The 15,463-nt window shown below is 39.5% G+C and overlaps 1 protein-coding gene across 1 annotated transcript in view; it reads left to right on the forward strand.

The window, feature by feature from the left end:
• The window catches only part of zgc:171482 (zinc finger protein), an 88,571-nt gene that overhangs the window by 47,269 nt on the left and 25,839 nt on the right, over window positions 1-15,463 (forward strand). Inside the window, exons 4-5 of the mRNA XM_007240385.4 lie at window positions 3,214-3,373; window positions 11,081-11,314. Of these exons, the coding sequence (XP_007240447.1) occupies window positions 3,214-3,373; window positions 11,081-11,314 (394 nt within the window). The remainder of the gene's footprint in view (window positions 1-3,213; window positions 3,374-11,080; window positions 11,315-15,463) is intronic.

A 15,463-nucleotide genomic window follows, 5' to 3' on the forward strand; every position in this document is an offset into this window, starting at 1 on the left:
ACAAAAAATGTCATATTTAAGAGACCACTCGTAGCTTTATAAAGGCGAAGAAGATACATGAGCAGCTCATATATTTTGCTGAAGTGGAGCAAATAGCTGGTCGGAGGTTCATGCTCAGGTCGAGGAGGTGAAAAAAGGCCAGGCGGCTTGCTTTTGCTGTTTTTGTAGCTATAGCTGCACAGCTGCACCAAGAGATGTGTGGGTACGAGAGAGAAGTACGTAGCGCATGCGTAAAAACAAAAAGACGCACAAATTACTCCATGGCCATTCACATACATATCGCATGTCCATGAATCGGATATGTATCTGATTTAGGGCCAAATATGTAAGTGGCTCAGATCTGATTTGAAAAAAATTCACACAGCTATTAAAAAAAAATCTGATCTGAGCCACATTGAGCAAAAAAATCTGATTTGAGTCACTTCAACCTGGCAATGTGAACATAGCCTTTGGGAAAACACAAATATAATTTTTGTGAAATGTTCTATTTACCACTTTTTAGTGTTACCATACTAATCGGTCAGACATCTGTACACTAAGCTGTATTATATATACACAGTCATATTGAAATATTGTTTCTACACTAATTGTTTCTACAATCCTACATTTATTTTATCAGCTTCACTGACTAGCAGCATTATGTAGTTCCATAACTACAGACTGTATGTATCTAACCAAAATCTAACCACATTACTACCGGCATTGTCCAACATCGCTAATGACATGTTAGCAATGTCTGCATCCGCACTCATCCGACATCGCTAACCTTGCTAGCGTCACTAACATGACTAGTGTCGTTAACCTTGCTAGTGTTTCTAATGTCCCTAACACAGCTTTAGCAATGCCAGCAACCAGAGAAGAAAAAAACAATATTGCTGTATATATTACCAGCCAAAAGTCTGGACACACCTCTTCTCATTTAAGGTTTATTTTAATTATTTAAATTATTTTCTTCATTGTAGATTAATATTAAAGACATCAAAACTATAAAGGAAAGCATAAGTAGCACCTTATGCTTTGATGTCATCTTTGCCCACTATTGTCTTTATTCTCACCAGTGAGAGCTATTATGCACAAATAGCAAAAACATGCAACAGTAGTGAACCTTCCCACCAGAATTTTTTTTTTCTCATATATTTGTCTCCTATTAGATTTATCTATTCATTGTAAAACAGCCATATTTTGCTGTTTTCATAAGCAAAAAAAATATTCCCAGACAGTGCATGTAATGTTATCTAGCCATCAAAGGGTTAAAGCCTTGTTGATGTTTCAGTCAGCTCTTAAAATGTGCAGCGGGTATTTTCCCTATCTTGTGTTATTTAAGCTAGATAAGGATCTAAAGTGCTCTCAATGGAGGATGCTAGTGAAGACACTCTGGTGTCTTCCGCTTTCGAGTAACTGCCTCTGCTGTCTTTGTAATGGATGATAAGCAGCAGTGCTGCCTTAAGAAATAGGCCAGTGAACAGGGGCAATTCTTGGCACTTCTTTGTGTCTGATTTACTTAAGGCTGACCTTCTCAGCTTCCTCAGTGAGGCTGGAATGGACCAGGCCTGAGCAGAGCTGGAGGTTGGGACAGCGCCAGGACAACGAATGTTTTAGGACTGATAGTGGCCCAGTAATCCACTGTCCTCCTCTGAGACAGTGAGGTCAGAAATTCCAAGCAGCAGTACTCAACAGATTCTCCAGAGTGTCAGCCGGGATGCCTTTTTGGTCTAGTGTCTTGATCTTCATGGTCTCAGAGTGAGCAAATTAAACAGGAAAGCATCCGACTGGACTTTGATTTAAGATTCTGGTTTTATACAAAACCGCATTCTCAGTGCTTCCAATATGTAGCACTAAAACTAAGATAATGTTACTAATCTCAGAGCCTGACATGATATAATGTCATCACTCTACCTCTGGAGGATTGCTCTTCTTCTTGTTCTTTTTTCTACAGCTCCGGTGTACATGTTTGTGTGTTTGTTTACTGTGATTTGTATACTGTGGCTAATGTCTACTGGGACAGTCTGTAGATGTATCCAAACTTTGGCTCATGAATGTTTTACATACGCAGTGCTGACAAACACTGAGGGCAAAATGGGTTGGCTAAATATTTCATATGCTCCTGTGTTGCTGATGCCCATCAGAGGCTGCGTGTAAAATGTCACTGCTCAATATTCCGTTTGTTGATTTTGCGACTTCTCTAGAAAATTAAAACAAGGTTTTGTGACAGACAAAAATGTTGTGTAAGGTGGCAATTAAAAATGTAGTTAAGCTTTCTGCAAAATAAACTTACTTCAATGACCTATTTTATAACAGTTTATGACATGCTGACATGCCATGTCACTGGACATAATGTAGTATTTTGCCATGTCAAATTAAAGCTGAGTAGCACTGCATTGAACTGTGAAATATGTGTGTGAGATCTTCTGCATTGAATGCGTATTTGATTTCTGCCAGAGTTGCTTGTGTGTTCACATGGACTGTTCTTGCCAGACACCACCGGTCACGATCATTACCACCCTCTGCACTGTCCACTGTGGGTTGTAATGATTTTATGATGTATTCATCTCTTAATCTCTGTGAATTTATGTAACCTTGCTAATCAATAACAGTCTGTACACTGACATGCCACATGTCATCGGACATAAACTATTATATGTCCCATGACTTTTGGCATGTGTATGATATGTGTGTGTAATGTAAATGTGATTTCTGCTAGAGTCGCTTGTGTGCTCACATAAACAGGTCTAGCCAGATACTGCCGTTCACGATCATTACCACCCACTGCACTGTCCACTGTGTATTCCTCTCTTGAATTTGAGTAATTCATGTCACCTTGCCATGAGCACATGGGCCTGTGTTTATCCTCCCTCACATAAAACACCTCACAACTCCTCATATAAAACTAGTAAAAGGGCAACAGGGACATGGACACCTTCAGAGGTCTTGTGGAATGTGCACTAAATTGTCAGATCTGTTGTCTCAGCACAAGAACGGGCCTACTCAATATAAGGCAGGTGGTCCTAATGTTATGGCGTAAACTGATATGGCGTTATGGTGTAAACTGATGTAAATTGTATGTATTCATCTTAAGGATTCAAGCTTGTCTCTTTATTGAACAGCTCTACAGACTTCCAGTTAAAGAGGAATAAAGAGCATAATCTGTTTTTCTCTCTCTTCCTTCTTTATCAGCCTGACCTGATCTTGTCTGTCCCTTGTCTCTTCTTGCAGGACAGTGCAGAGAATGAAGTGGACAGGAACAAATGCTGCACGCTCTGCAATATGTTCTTCACATCTGCCATCGTGGCTCAGTCACACTACCAGGGCAAAACACATGCTAAGAGAGTACGCCTGGTGCTCGGAGAGCAGCCCAGCATAACCACCCCCACAGGTCAGACTGCTACGAACAATTTTTTTGTGCATCATCATTAATGTGCAGAAATACTGTTTACCACTGTGCTCGTTTACTGCCAATACAGTATGACCCCAAGATGTCCAGTATCTCTGTTGTTGCTGCACTTTTCTAACCCTGCCTACTATAAAGATAATATCTTAGTCGTAAGAATGACAGATTTGTACATTAAGAGCGTAAGGTATGGGATGTATTAGCTGTGGTCAGCAGCGTGATGTAACACTGCTGGAGCTGGGCAGACAGAGTGCAGAGGCGATGGAGCAGCGTGCTGTAAAATACTGTGCGGGTGGGATTAGGTGCCCAATGGTGTGCTCTTTCACCAAGTAATGAATCAGAGTTCAGGGCTGCGAGAGCAGAGAAGGAGATTGGTTTACTGTGAGTGTAAAGCCTATGTGGCATGCAGCTCTGCTCCAGCTGAAGAGAAGCTCAGACAGGCGGGCTTTATTTAATGCCCCTTGGCCTGGCGCTATACGCAGCATTAACACAGCTTTACCCAAGCTCCACTCAACGCGAAAGCTTCAGACTACACAGAGACAATAGACACAGATGAAGTCCAGCAAAACACTCAGAGTAAACCGAGGAAACACATTGCCACAGCATCATTCCACACTGGAGTATCTAAAGCCACACCTTTGAAGTTGAATCTATTATAAGCACGCAGGCATGCTCTTTTAATATACCATGCTGTCGACCTGCTCGAGCATTAAGAGTACAGTATAAGCTCTGAGGAATGTGCACTTGCAGGGAATGCTAATGACCTAAATTATGAAATAAAGGCTTAAATCGCAGCGGCACAGTAGGTGTCCTCTTAATATCATGCTCTGTATATACTGCATATTGTGTTCCTCCAACCACAAGCCCCAAGCTACATGGTGGAACTCCCACGAGTCTGGTGTGTGAGGCAGTGTGGGCCAGGTCACAGTCAGCAGAGCGTGAGTCTGCAAGGGCCTGAAGCTTTCTGGCAGTTCCATCGATCTAAAGGGTGTGGTGGGGGAGGGGGTTACACCAATGTCAATATCACACTCGTTCAGCGCACACTTCTCACATGAGCCCAGCAGCCGATATACAGGCCGGCCTGTGCCACCCAGGCAGCTGTAGCACATGGACATGTAACAAGCCCCTTTTACTGATGTTTTTCCACAGCTGCCAATAGCACAGCCATGCTGTAAATGTCGGAGGCAGCATTGAACGCTTGTGGGTCCGGGTAGTACTCCCGCATTGACCCGTATTAACACCTGACATATACACTGAGAAAAAATGAAGAGAGTAAGACATGCTGGTTTCCATGGCAGGCTGATAAGTAGATTTGAAAGCGTTGGTTGATTCATCATCAGTCATGGCATGGTAACATCTCCATGACAACATCTCCATTGTAAGAGTGTGTTATCTACCGTGCTAATCTTTGCAAGAGCATGTGTTTCACTCCTGGCAATTCAGCTATACATTAAAGCACAGTGTCTATGGCAAGTCATTATGGGGTATTTTGGTTTATTGACCTTGCATAGACTACAACCCCCACATTAGAAGAGGTTTGAAAAGTAAGGAAGATGCAAATAAAGAGGAAATGGTAAAGCAAGATAGTCTAGCACCATGAATACCAAGCAAAGAATTGTTTCAAGTCTTTAGGTCTTTTACATTTTTTACAGTACAGTTACATTGTTTTACAGTTTTTTTACAGTACAGGACAGTTTTTTACAGTACTTTACAGTATTTTTTTTGACAAGTCAGGACTGCAAGCAGGCCAGTCTGATATTTATACGCTCTTTTTCCAAAGCCATGCCTTTATAATGTGTGCGGCATGGGGGTTAGAATTGTCTTGTTAAAAAAATTATGTCATCCTGTTAAGGCAGCATATGTTGCTGTACTTTTCTGCCATAATGCTGCAAGATAGAACTGTACTGACACAACCACACACCATGACAAACCCCGGCTGACCAGAATACACATTTCCATTGTGTATCATCCCAAATGTTTTCAAGCTCAGAGGCTTCTGTTCTGCACAGTAAAATTTTACGTAGTCTTTGAAAAAGGTTTGACAAAGAAATCCCTTGTCCATATGGTTCTATCAGCTATTGCTGAATGATGAGTTTTGATGCAGTGCCCTCAGAGGGATCAGAGATCATAGATCCTTAGTTTAGTTGGCCTTTACGCTCTGAAATTCCTCCCAAATCCAATCTCACCCAATCGTTTTTTGACAGCCATTGTTATTAATGCATTTGTTGCCAAACTGGAGATTTTCTGCCCATCTTTGCTCCTTAAAAACACAGCTTTTAGTGATGTCTGCTTTTCTACCAAATCGTAATTATAATCCGTTGATAAACTGTTGATGTCACATCATCATATTTAAAAGCAGAGAAGTAAAGTTTGAGGTTGTTTTTTAATGCTACACTTGAAAGGACATTGCATAACATTTGCATTATTGACAGTTGAAGGCTATTAGAAACCCAAAGCTGTCAAAAAGAGATAGAATTGATTCAGTATGCACACTTTCAGTCACCTCAGACTTTGCCACTGGAAACAAGCCAGTGCCTGGGAAATCTGTGAGCTAGAGCGAGGTTGTTATATTCAAACTTGGCATCTGTGCGGACGGATTTGTTTTCATTTCCTCCCATAGAGGCGCATTTGTTTGGACACAGTTTTGATGCATCCATATTTGACTGCATTTCAAAGATAGATGCCTGGCACATGTTTCGGATAACTTGTTGTAGACAGCACTTAAGAGCTTCCATCTTTAGCCTGTTGTTACTATTAAGTTTCACATCCTATCATCAGATTGTAATTTTAACCAAGCAGGTCAGTGTTTCTCAGGCTGGACAGGCAAAACATGAAAGCATCTTCTTCTAATTTTCTCAATTTACGCTTAGAGCGGGTACGTTAGGATGTGAAATGACATTTTAAACATGGGGTAGCCTTAATTCATACACATAATTCAGTGTTTATAGCAGAAACATGCCATTCATTTTAGTTCCCAATCAAAGGCAACTAAGATATAGATTCCCAAAGTCACACTGGAATATTGTATATTGAGTGACCCCCCCTCCCCCCTCCCTCTTCCATTAATTTAGAAGTAAAGTGAAAGGGCTACAGATTTCATGAGAGATTAAGGTTAAAAGTAACCTTCATGAAAATTCAAAGTGCTCTGCTCTCAGGAGGACTCCATTAGATGAGGATTGCTGGTGACAGCTGAGGCAATGTGTGATGGAGATGCCCTTGAGAGTTGGTTACCTGGTCAGGCTCTCTCTTCCTCACTCTCTTCATCTCACTCAGACTGCCAGGCAGCTTCGGATTCATCGCTTGTGAATGTCCCTGCGTGCCCTACCCCTGTGCTTCCAGGCCTTCTCAGTGGAAAGTAGCACTTACTCACGCTCCAATGTGCACATATCATACTGCCGAGTACGAAGAAAAAGAAAGAAACACAGAGAAACTTTTCTTTTTGTGTTGTTCAATCAAGCTGACCTGAATGGGCAGTGTAAAGGAGCATACCCCCTCCCACTTTCTTCCAAAACTAGGTGTGTAAAGAGGGTTCAACAATCCATCAACTGCATTGATTTACAAGCCTAGATCCGATTTAAATCTCAAAAGGCAAATAGCTAAAAACAGACACAGCTGTCGCAAGTCGATACACTGAATTAATGAACTTCCACAGCATGTGCATGCGTACGAGAGGAAGAGAGAGAGAGAGAAATAGGATTCAGAGCTGTTTCTCACACTTTTAGCCAGTCAAAGGCAGTTACTGAAGCTTGATTGCTATGCTGGAACCCAGTTACACCAAGCCGAGTCACTCGTAATGTAATGAACACATACACATATAATATACAGCTCTGGAAAAAAATTAAGAGACCACTTCAGTTTCTGAATCAGTTTCTCTGATTTTGCTATTTATAGGTATATGTGTGAGTGAAATGAACATTGTTGTTTTATTCTATAAACTACGGACAACATTTCTCATAAATTCCAAATAAAAATGCTGCCATTCAAAGCATTTATTAGCAGAAAATGAGAAATTGCTGAAGGAACAAAAAAGATGCAAAGCTGTCAGACCTTAAATAATGCAAAGAAAACAAGTTCATATTCATAACGTTTTAAGTGTTCAGAAATCAATATCTTTTGGAATACCCTGGTTTTTCACAGTGTTCATGTATCTCAGCATGTTCTCCTCCAGCAGTCTTACACACTGATTTTGGATAATTTTATGCCACTCCTGAAAGCTGTTTATCTTTGCGGTTTGTTGGTTTGTGATCATCCATCTTCCTCTTGATTATATTCCAGAGGTTTTCAATTAGGTAAAATCAAAGAAACTTTGAAAAGGGGTTTTTACTACATCCTTTTCTAAATATTTAGGCATTCATATGGAGTTGCCCTTTGCTACTGTACCAGTTTTTACTCTTCTTTGAGGGCATTTTTTAGGATCTTAGATTTTAGAGTGTCTGCATTTATCGAGACATGCATTTGTGCACAGTCTCCATTCTAGTTTAACCCAAAGGTGTTCATCTGTTGGGGTTGGATTAAGGTTTCTGTGTCTGCCAGTCAAGTACTTTCACACCAAACTTGCCCAACCATGGGATATTGGATATGGATATTGCTTTGTGCACTATGGCACAATCAAGCTGGAACGGAAAAGGGCCTTCCCCACAATATTTTCACAAAATGTCAAAATGTATTAAGATTTCCCTTCTAAGGGGCCTGGCATTCGTCAAATCTGATCTCGTCCATCAGACTGCCAGATAGAGAAGGGTGAATTATCACTTCACACAACACTTCTCCATGGCTCCAGAGTCCAGGGTGGTGTGCTTTACACCACTCCATTCAAGGCATTCTTGGATTGGGGATGTAAGGCTTGTCAGTCCAGCACAGTTTTGCTCAGATACAGCTGAATTCACGCTTTGAATCCCAGAAAATCCCAGAATTTACCTTTTAAAAAGCCATTTGAAGCCAGGTTTTGAATGCTCTGTGCTGACTCAGCTCTTGCTCAGTTAGGATGCAAGACAGCGCGGGGGTGGGGGTGGGGCTGATGATGTCATGGGCCCTGCATTGTTTAATATTGTGATATCTAAAGTCGAAAAAACAACTAATAGTTGGAGTAAGCCACATATTTAATTGTTGTACAGATGGAATTAATGTAAAAAGGAGAAAATTAATTATTAACAGTAAAACAAATAAAGAGACATCAAGGACACATCAGCACATATTTAACCAAAAGGAATAATGTTTTATCAGGACTGAAGCAAATCAACCTTGGACCAAAAGCATGCTGGATTATTACTTGTCTTACAACATACTATATTTCACACTAAACTGTGTAACGAGATGCACGTCACGTCATCTGATAGAGAGGAATTCACACCCCTGCCTTCTCACAAGACATGTTTCTAGCACCATGCTCATACAGTGATGTGTTGCTGTCACAGAAGGATTGTTGAATTGTGGTTTAAATTGATCTGTGCACAGTGGTTTGAATATTCTCGCTCCTAACAGTGCAATGTGGGTGGTGAGAGGAGCAGAGGGAAGCGTAGTTACTGTAACTATGTGTTCTTGGCTTTGTGTTGCTTCAGTATGACTAACTAATCAACTAATGCATGAAACACTACCTTAGCAACCGTAAAGTTCAACATTCGAGTTCTCTCAGATCAAACCATTTAAAGGTACGCCTACGTACACTGTAAGGATTCAGTACCGATATATTAGATGTATAGACTTTTAAAATCATACGGGCACTAAAGAATACTGCTGAAGAATAGTTTTAGTGTCTATTTATATTGTGTTTCACTGGCCAATCTCAGTTTATTTTTAAATATTTGTACACATACACACACCCACGCACTATGTTCTTAGCCCACACTAATGGTATCTATAAATTCACCAGTTGCATGTCAGGACATTTGAACACTAGTTCTTAAATGTTACATTTCGTCCAAGTTTCGTTTTAAGCCCTAAAACCTGTATGTCCAGATGCAAATATCCATATATTCTAATTTTGTTAGTTCTAACTGTTTCATACAACATAAAAATCCATATCAAAGGTCTAAAATGCTGCTACTATGATTAGGAGATTGCTGGTTCAATTCTGGTCATGCAGCTTGCCATCAGCTGCCAGAGCCCTGAAAAAGCAAAATTGTCTCTCCTCTCTCTGGGTGGGTAGATGGCGCTTATTCCCCTCATCACTCCTAGGGTGATGTCGATCAGCACAAGGTGTCCGTGAGCTGATTAGAACCGAGTCACTGCACTTTCCTCCGAGTTCTCTGTGATGCTACTCGGTAATGCTGCATCAGAAGCAATTTTGAAAAGAGGTGGCTGACTTCACTTGTGTCGGAGGAGGCATGGGCTAGTCTTTACCCTCCTTGTGTTGTGGCATCACCTGTGATAGGGACATGAATGGGTGGGACAATTGGCCTAGCTAAATTGTGAGAAAATGGAAAAAAAAGTGTTATACCTGATTTAATTAAAAAAATGAATATGCTTTGGTCTTTTGTATGAAATGTTTGGATTCCAGAGGGATGTCACTCAACAGAGTACAGCTACACAGTGCATCGCTACTGTTTATTTCCTACCTAGCATGAGTACATGTATTTTTGTATTCCAAATATACAGAGTCCATACTGACCAATACTACCAAGAGTGCAACTATATTATTGTTGTAAGGCAAGGCAAGGCAAGTTTATTTATATAGCACCTTTCATACACAACGGTCATTCAAAATGCTTTACAAATCAGAAAATACACAGAAAGTCAAATTAAAAAACATGTAAAAGAATAACAGTAAAATGGAAATAAAAACTAAAATAAGAATAAAGCATGATTGATTCAAACATGATTAAAACAAAGAGAAGTAAAATTAAAAACATGTAAAAAAACAACAAGGAATTAAAAATAATAAAAAAAGAATAAAGCATGAATAAAACATGATATAAAAGTGCCGTTTCAGAATAAAAGTGGGCAGAGCTGCAGTGTTTTAAGCTGAGCTAAAGGCCTGATCAAACATGTAGGTTTTTAAATATAGGTTGTACAATTTATATATACAGCATGCTATGCTTTTGATGTTAGAAATAGATTTTACTATTACTAGCATTTTACCGTTATTCCTTACTAAGGTTTTTTTATATCACATTATGAAGTTTACAAATATTATATTATTATCGATCATCCAGTCTGGACCTACAGAACCATATAAGTGATCGGATGCAAGATTACAAATTTTCACTGTAAAGTGATAACAATACTATTTGACTTAACAAAACACATAGTGAGCATCCTTGATTCTATTCTGCATTCTAGTATATGTATATAAAGATTGTTGCTCCTCTGCTGCTATATGCATTGTAATAGCTTTAACTTTGTAATACCACAACATCATTCTCTGTTGCCTTGAACGATGAATGAACATGCAATGGTGTCAAGGCCTGTAGGCTATTTGGGGGAGGTATCCATGGTAACAGGTCTGGAGTGGCATGAAACATGGGATACTTGGAGGTTTTCCATTCTTGTGCTTCTGTTCCAAAAACGGGATCATTCCCCCGTCTCTCTGCCAAAATGTGTCTCTGAAGAAGCATTCACTTCTGAATGTACACATTATTCTAATGTTTATAAGCAATGGCTGGGCAAGGGTACAGTCTGTGTTATAAGATATTGTATTTTATTCAGGCTGTTTGATAGTTATTGGCTCAGATTTTCCTCTGCTTTCTTTCGTAGACTCGACCCCAACAACCCCTCAGCCCACAGATCCTCCCCCACCGCCTCCACCGTCATGGCCCACAACAGGCAACAATGGAGAAGCAGGCAAGTACTGCTGCCTGTGCGGCGCCTGGTTCAACAACCCTCTGATGGCACAGCAACACTACGAGGGCAAGAAGCACAAGAGGAACGCAGCGCGGGCAAGGCTACTGGAGCAGTTGGCGGGCAGTCTGGATGCCACAGAGAGCACAGGTTAGTGGTTAAGGATGACGCTGGAGGAAGGAGGTGTGCGAGTGAGGAGGAGATGGTTACTGAACAAGACTGTTAAATGTGAGCAGAAACGTTTTTAGTAAATGAGCTCTTTCTATTTTCAGTTTTGGAAAAAAAAAAAATTCTTTTTTTTGGACATTACATTGGGCATTAAACATTATGGCTTAAAATAAAATAACATATAATAGAAAAGAAACTGTTGATACTGTATATGGTTATTTTTTAAAAGTTCTAATTTGTCTAAATATGTAAAACCTTCCATTTCATTTCAAAAACCGATGTAATAAAATATTAACATTTCCATAAACAGTGTGTTTGTGATGACAGCCTGTAATGAAGCTAAAACCATCCACCCATCAAATTAAGAGCGAGTGTTGAAGTAATTGAATTGGAAGACTAAAAATTTTCAGTGATGAGCTTTCATTTGAGCTTTTACTTGAGCTAACAAATAAAAACAATCCACAAACAATGACATGGAAAAAGTGAGCTAATGTAAGTTGAACGTGTGTTTCTAATGTGACCAGATGCCACTTTACGATCTTCATAGTGATAAGAAATTGTATGCACACGCAAAAAATAACACAAGTGTACTCTTATAGATTTATATAGCTAATAAAAATGGTTAATGGCTTCATAAATTCCAATTCAATACCTTCCATTCTCTCTCTCTATGCCAAGACAGCACACAGACACTTCATATTCTAAATATACATGTTTCAGAGTGATGTAATCCCTAAACACAGTGTGCTCTAGGTTCCATGACCCGTACTTCCAGTTCAAAAGCCATTTTAGCTAAACTGTGAGTCACCCTGCCTCTTAGCTTAGGCCTTTTGAGCAGTGTCATCCTGAATATAGTCTTCATATTTACAATTCCTAATCCAGATCTGCAAGTCTAGCAGTCTTCCAGAGAAACAATAAACTCCAGAAAACCCTGCTTGTGTAAGATATGACTGGAGTTAAATTATTTGCACTAGTGCACCAGTAAATCAAATATCACAATTGACAGTTAACAACGATTTTTAATAAATGATGGATGTGGCATTTTGCTGCTAAAGTCAGTTAGTTGTCTCTGCGCTTGAGTTCCCCTCAATGTTGCTTCCATGTAATATACTGGACGGGGCAGAGTCATGTGATTACACATGCTGCAGTATGTTTTAAGGGAACAATGCACAAACACTCACTGTGGGAAAGTAGAAAAAATAGAGCCAGGTGGTATGACCAAAAATTTGTATCACAGTACTTGAAGATTCTGGCAAATATCTTATATAGAGGCTTATCCTATTGTTTAAGAATACAAATAATATAAAAATGATTTACTTTAATTATGTGTGGAATGAAAGCTAAGAACTATAGGGTTTCCTTTGCACCACAAAATGACACAATATATATAGCAATCAGAAGTTATTCAGTAGCGGTTAATCAGTTCACAAACAGTAGTGTAAATCAGAAGTCCTTGGAGAATATCTGTGTATTGGTATACTGAATCCCAATTTAATTATACAGCACTAAATTTCTTTCTGCTTGTTTTTTAACAGAATAAGAAAACCGCAAAATAACCAACATTACAATCTCTGTAATTTTTTTTTAGTTAATCGCCCAGTCCTACTTTCTACTTTCATTAAAAAATAGGACGATTTGCTTTGCTTTGTCTCAGTAGACGCTATACAGGATCAGTGCCAACTTCTGCCCTCTGAAGTGGCAACAAGTGCTAAAATAGAAAGTTTAAAGGACCACAGCCAAATAAATGTCATTAATTTTTAGCTTTCTAATTGTGAAATCAGACACGTCGTCTTATTTTATTCAAAAATGAAGGCCAGTGCCAAGTGTCAGCTAGAGGGGTATAAATCTTCACACCACTGGGAAGTAGATCAGAGGAACTGCATTATTTGACGTGATAAAGCTCCACCCAGTTCTTGTGATGAGCTAGAGTGTCATTGGTGATCCAAAACTAAACCTTCAACATTAGTACTTGACCTCATTGGTTAAAATCAGGCAGATCCTCACAGCAGGGGTGTTCTCCCAGAAGGGAACAGGCTGTTACTTGAGCAGACAGGAGTAAATGTCCTAATCCCTCCCTTGACTTCAGAGGAACGTCAGATGAGCAGGGAACCCAAAGCGTTTGGACATATAATGTACACTCTAAGAAATATAAGTACAGATTTGTACCTAAAAGGGTACAAAGCTTGTCGCTGGGGCTGTACCTTATATTGAGGTACAAAAAAGTACCTTTCAGTGAAAGTCCTTTTTTGTACCCATGGTTTTTGCACCAGTAAAGATTATAAAGGCTATAAACATTATCATCAACTGAATATGGCTCAAAAACTTGATGATCCAAAATTGTCTGGCTTTCAAATAAAAAATGTGCAAATAAAATATATATTGTTTATCAGTACAGTGATACAGAATACTGAATGTACCTTATGGCTGGTTAAATGGTACAAATTTGTACTTATTGCTGTTAGAAAATACTTTGTACTTCAGAGGGAACAAATCTGACCCTGTAAAGACCAGTATTGTACCTTTGATGGTACAATTATGAAGAGTGTACCTTTGAGTACAAAAAAGTACTTATATCGTACCTCTGTTTTTTAGAGTGTACCAAGTTCACCACAATGTGACTCCTTTATGGGTTGGAAAAAGAGTTCACTTTTAAATACTCTTTAACTGACTGGAGAGACTCCAAGTTCACTCATGTAATCCGAACTTCAGCCTCATCTAGCATTAGCATGCTGGGTTTTTATCACCCAGCGGGACACAGATGCATGCAAGACAGCTGCCAGTGGGTCATTGTCCAAAGACAGCTCATGGGGGATCAGCAGGTACATGCTGATACTCGGTTGCCAAGGACAGAAACACAGCAAGCCACAATATTACGAAGGTGTGAGCCAAGAAATCACATTTCAGCTTTTTTATAAAGCTGTTCACTATCCTGACTAATATAAACTTGTGAATTCCAACATGAAGAGGGGATAAAGTGATTGGATTTGCAGTAGCTGTAGCACACACCTTTTTTATCCTTGAATGAAATACATCAGCTGCTCTGCATTTTTTACGTTTGTCGCAGATGCTTCTGAAAGCATTCACCCTTTGTGAAGTTGGAGATGCTTATGACATATTATGTGTTGGATTAAGCAAAACAAAAGGGTAATTTTTCAAACTGCTGGGCGACACAGTTGGCAGACAGCAGCCAAGCCGAAGGATGCCCTTGTTTATAGCGTATCGTTGTGAATGTCACCTTCTATTTAAATCTAACCAAAAATATTTGCTGTTTATTATAACACCCTGCAAAGGGAGACGCACATGTCTCTCACATCTAAACTGGCAAAGTTAGCACAGCTAAAATCACGTTGCGAAATATAGCAGTTACTCAGCCTTTTTTCAAGTGTGAGTGCAGTCCACTGAAATCTGCCTTTTACACTGCTAAACCTGTGCTCTCCTGAGCATCACTGGCCCAAAATCTTATAGTCTTTGTTTCTAGCACTGTTTAAAAAGCTGCCTACATGGACAATCTGTGTTTGGCTGCCTTCAGGCTACTGTCAGAATCCCTGCAATTATGCCAAGCCTAATTCATCATCCTCATTAGAAGCCCACAAAAGGTGAAGGTGAATTCCTGACTGAACATGCGGCACACATACACCACCTTCAACGAAACCTTCTCATAGGCTGCGTCCAGAAACTTTTCCTACTTCTCCTCTCCTCCTCCTCCTTTCCTACCCCGGAAGATAAGGAAGGAGCTTTAATGGGGAAATGGCACAGCTGATGCATTTAAAAAGGATGTTGACTACTGATGAACAGAGCCAATCACAATACTCACTTTCAGCTCACCTTTCAGCCCATCACTTCCCAGCCAGTCACAGTCAGCACATTTACAGCCATCCTTTTATCGTGTTAGTTGTAGATGTTTAAACTCCTGCTCATTGCAGAGAACATACTACATTTATACAATTCTATGAAATATTTGCCAAGCAGATATAAGTGAAAGCATTGTTATTTATTTTATTTGCCTCTTTTTTATTTGTTCATAATAAGTGATGGCATATGTTGTATAGTCGTGTAAGTGTTTTTTTTTTTTAAAGTTGTATTATTTCTACACATATGCAATATTATTAATAAAATAAATATATTATTATT

The sequence above is a fragment of the Astyanax mexicanus genome, chromosome 7 (genome assembly GCF_023375975.1).
Source record: "Astyanax mexicanus isolate ESR-SI-001 chromosome 7, AstMex3_surface, whole genome shotgun sequence".
In the NCBI taxonomy this organism is placed as follows: domain Eukaryota; kingdom Metazoa; phylum Chordata; class Actinopteri; order Characiformes; family Acestrorhamphidae; genus Astyanax; species Astyanax mexicanus.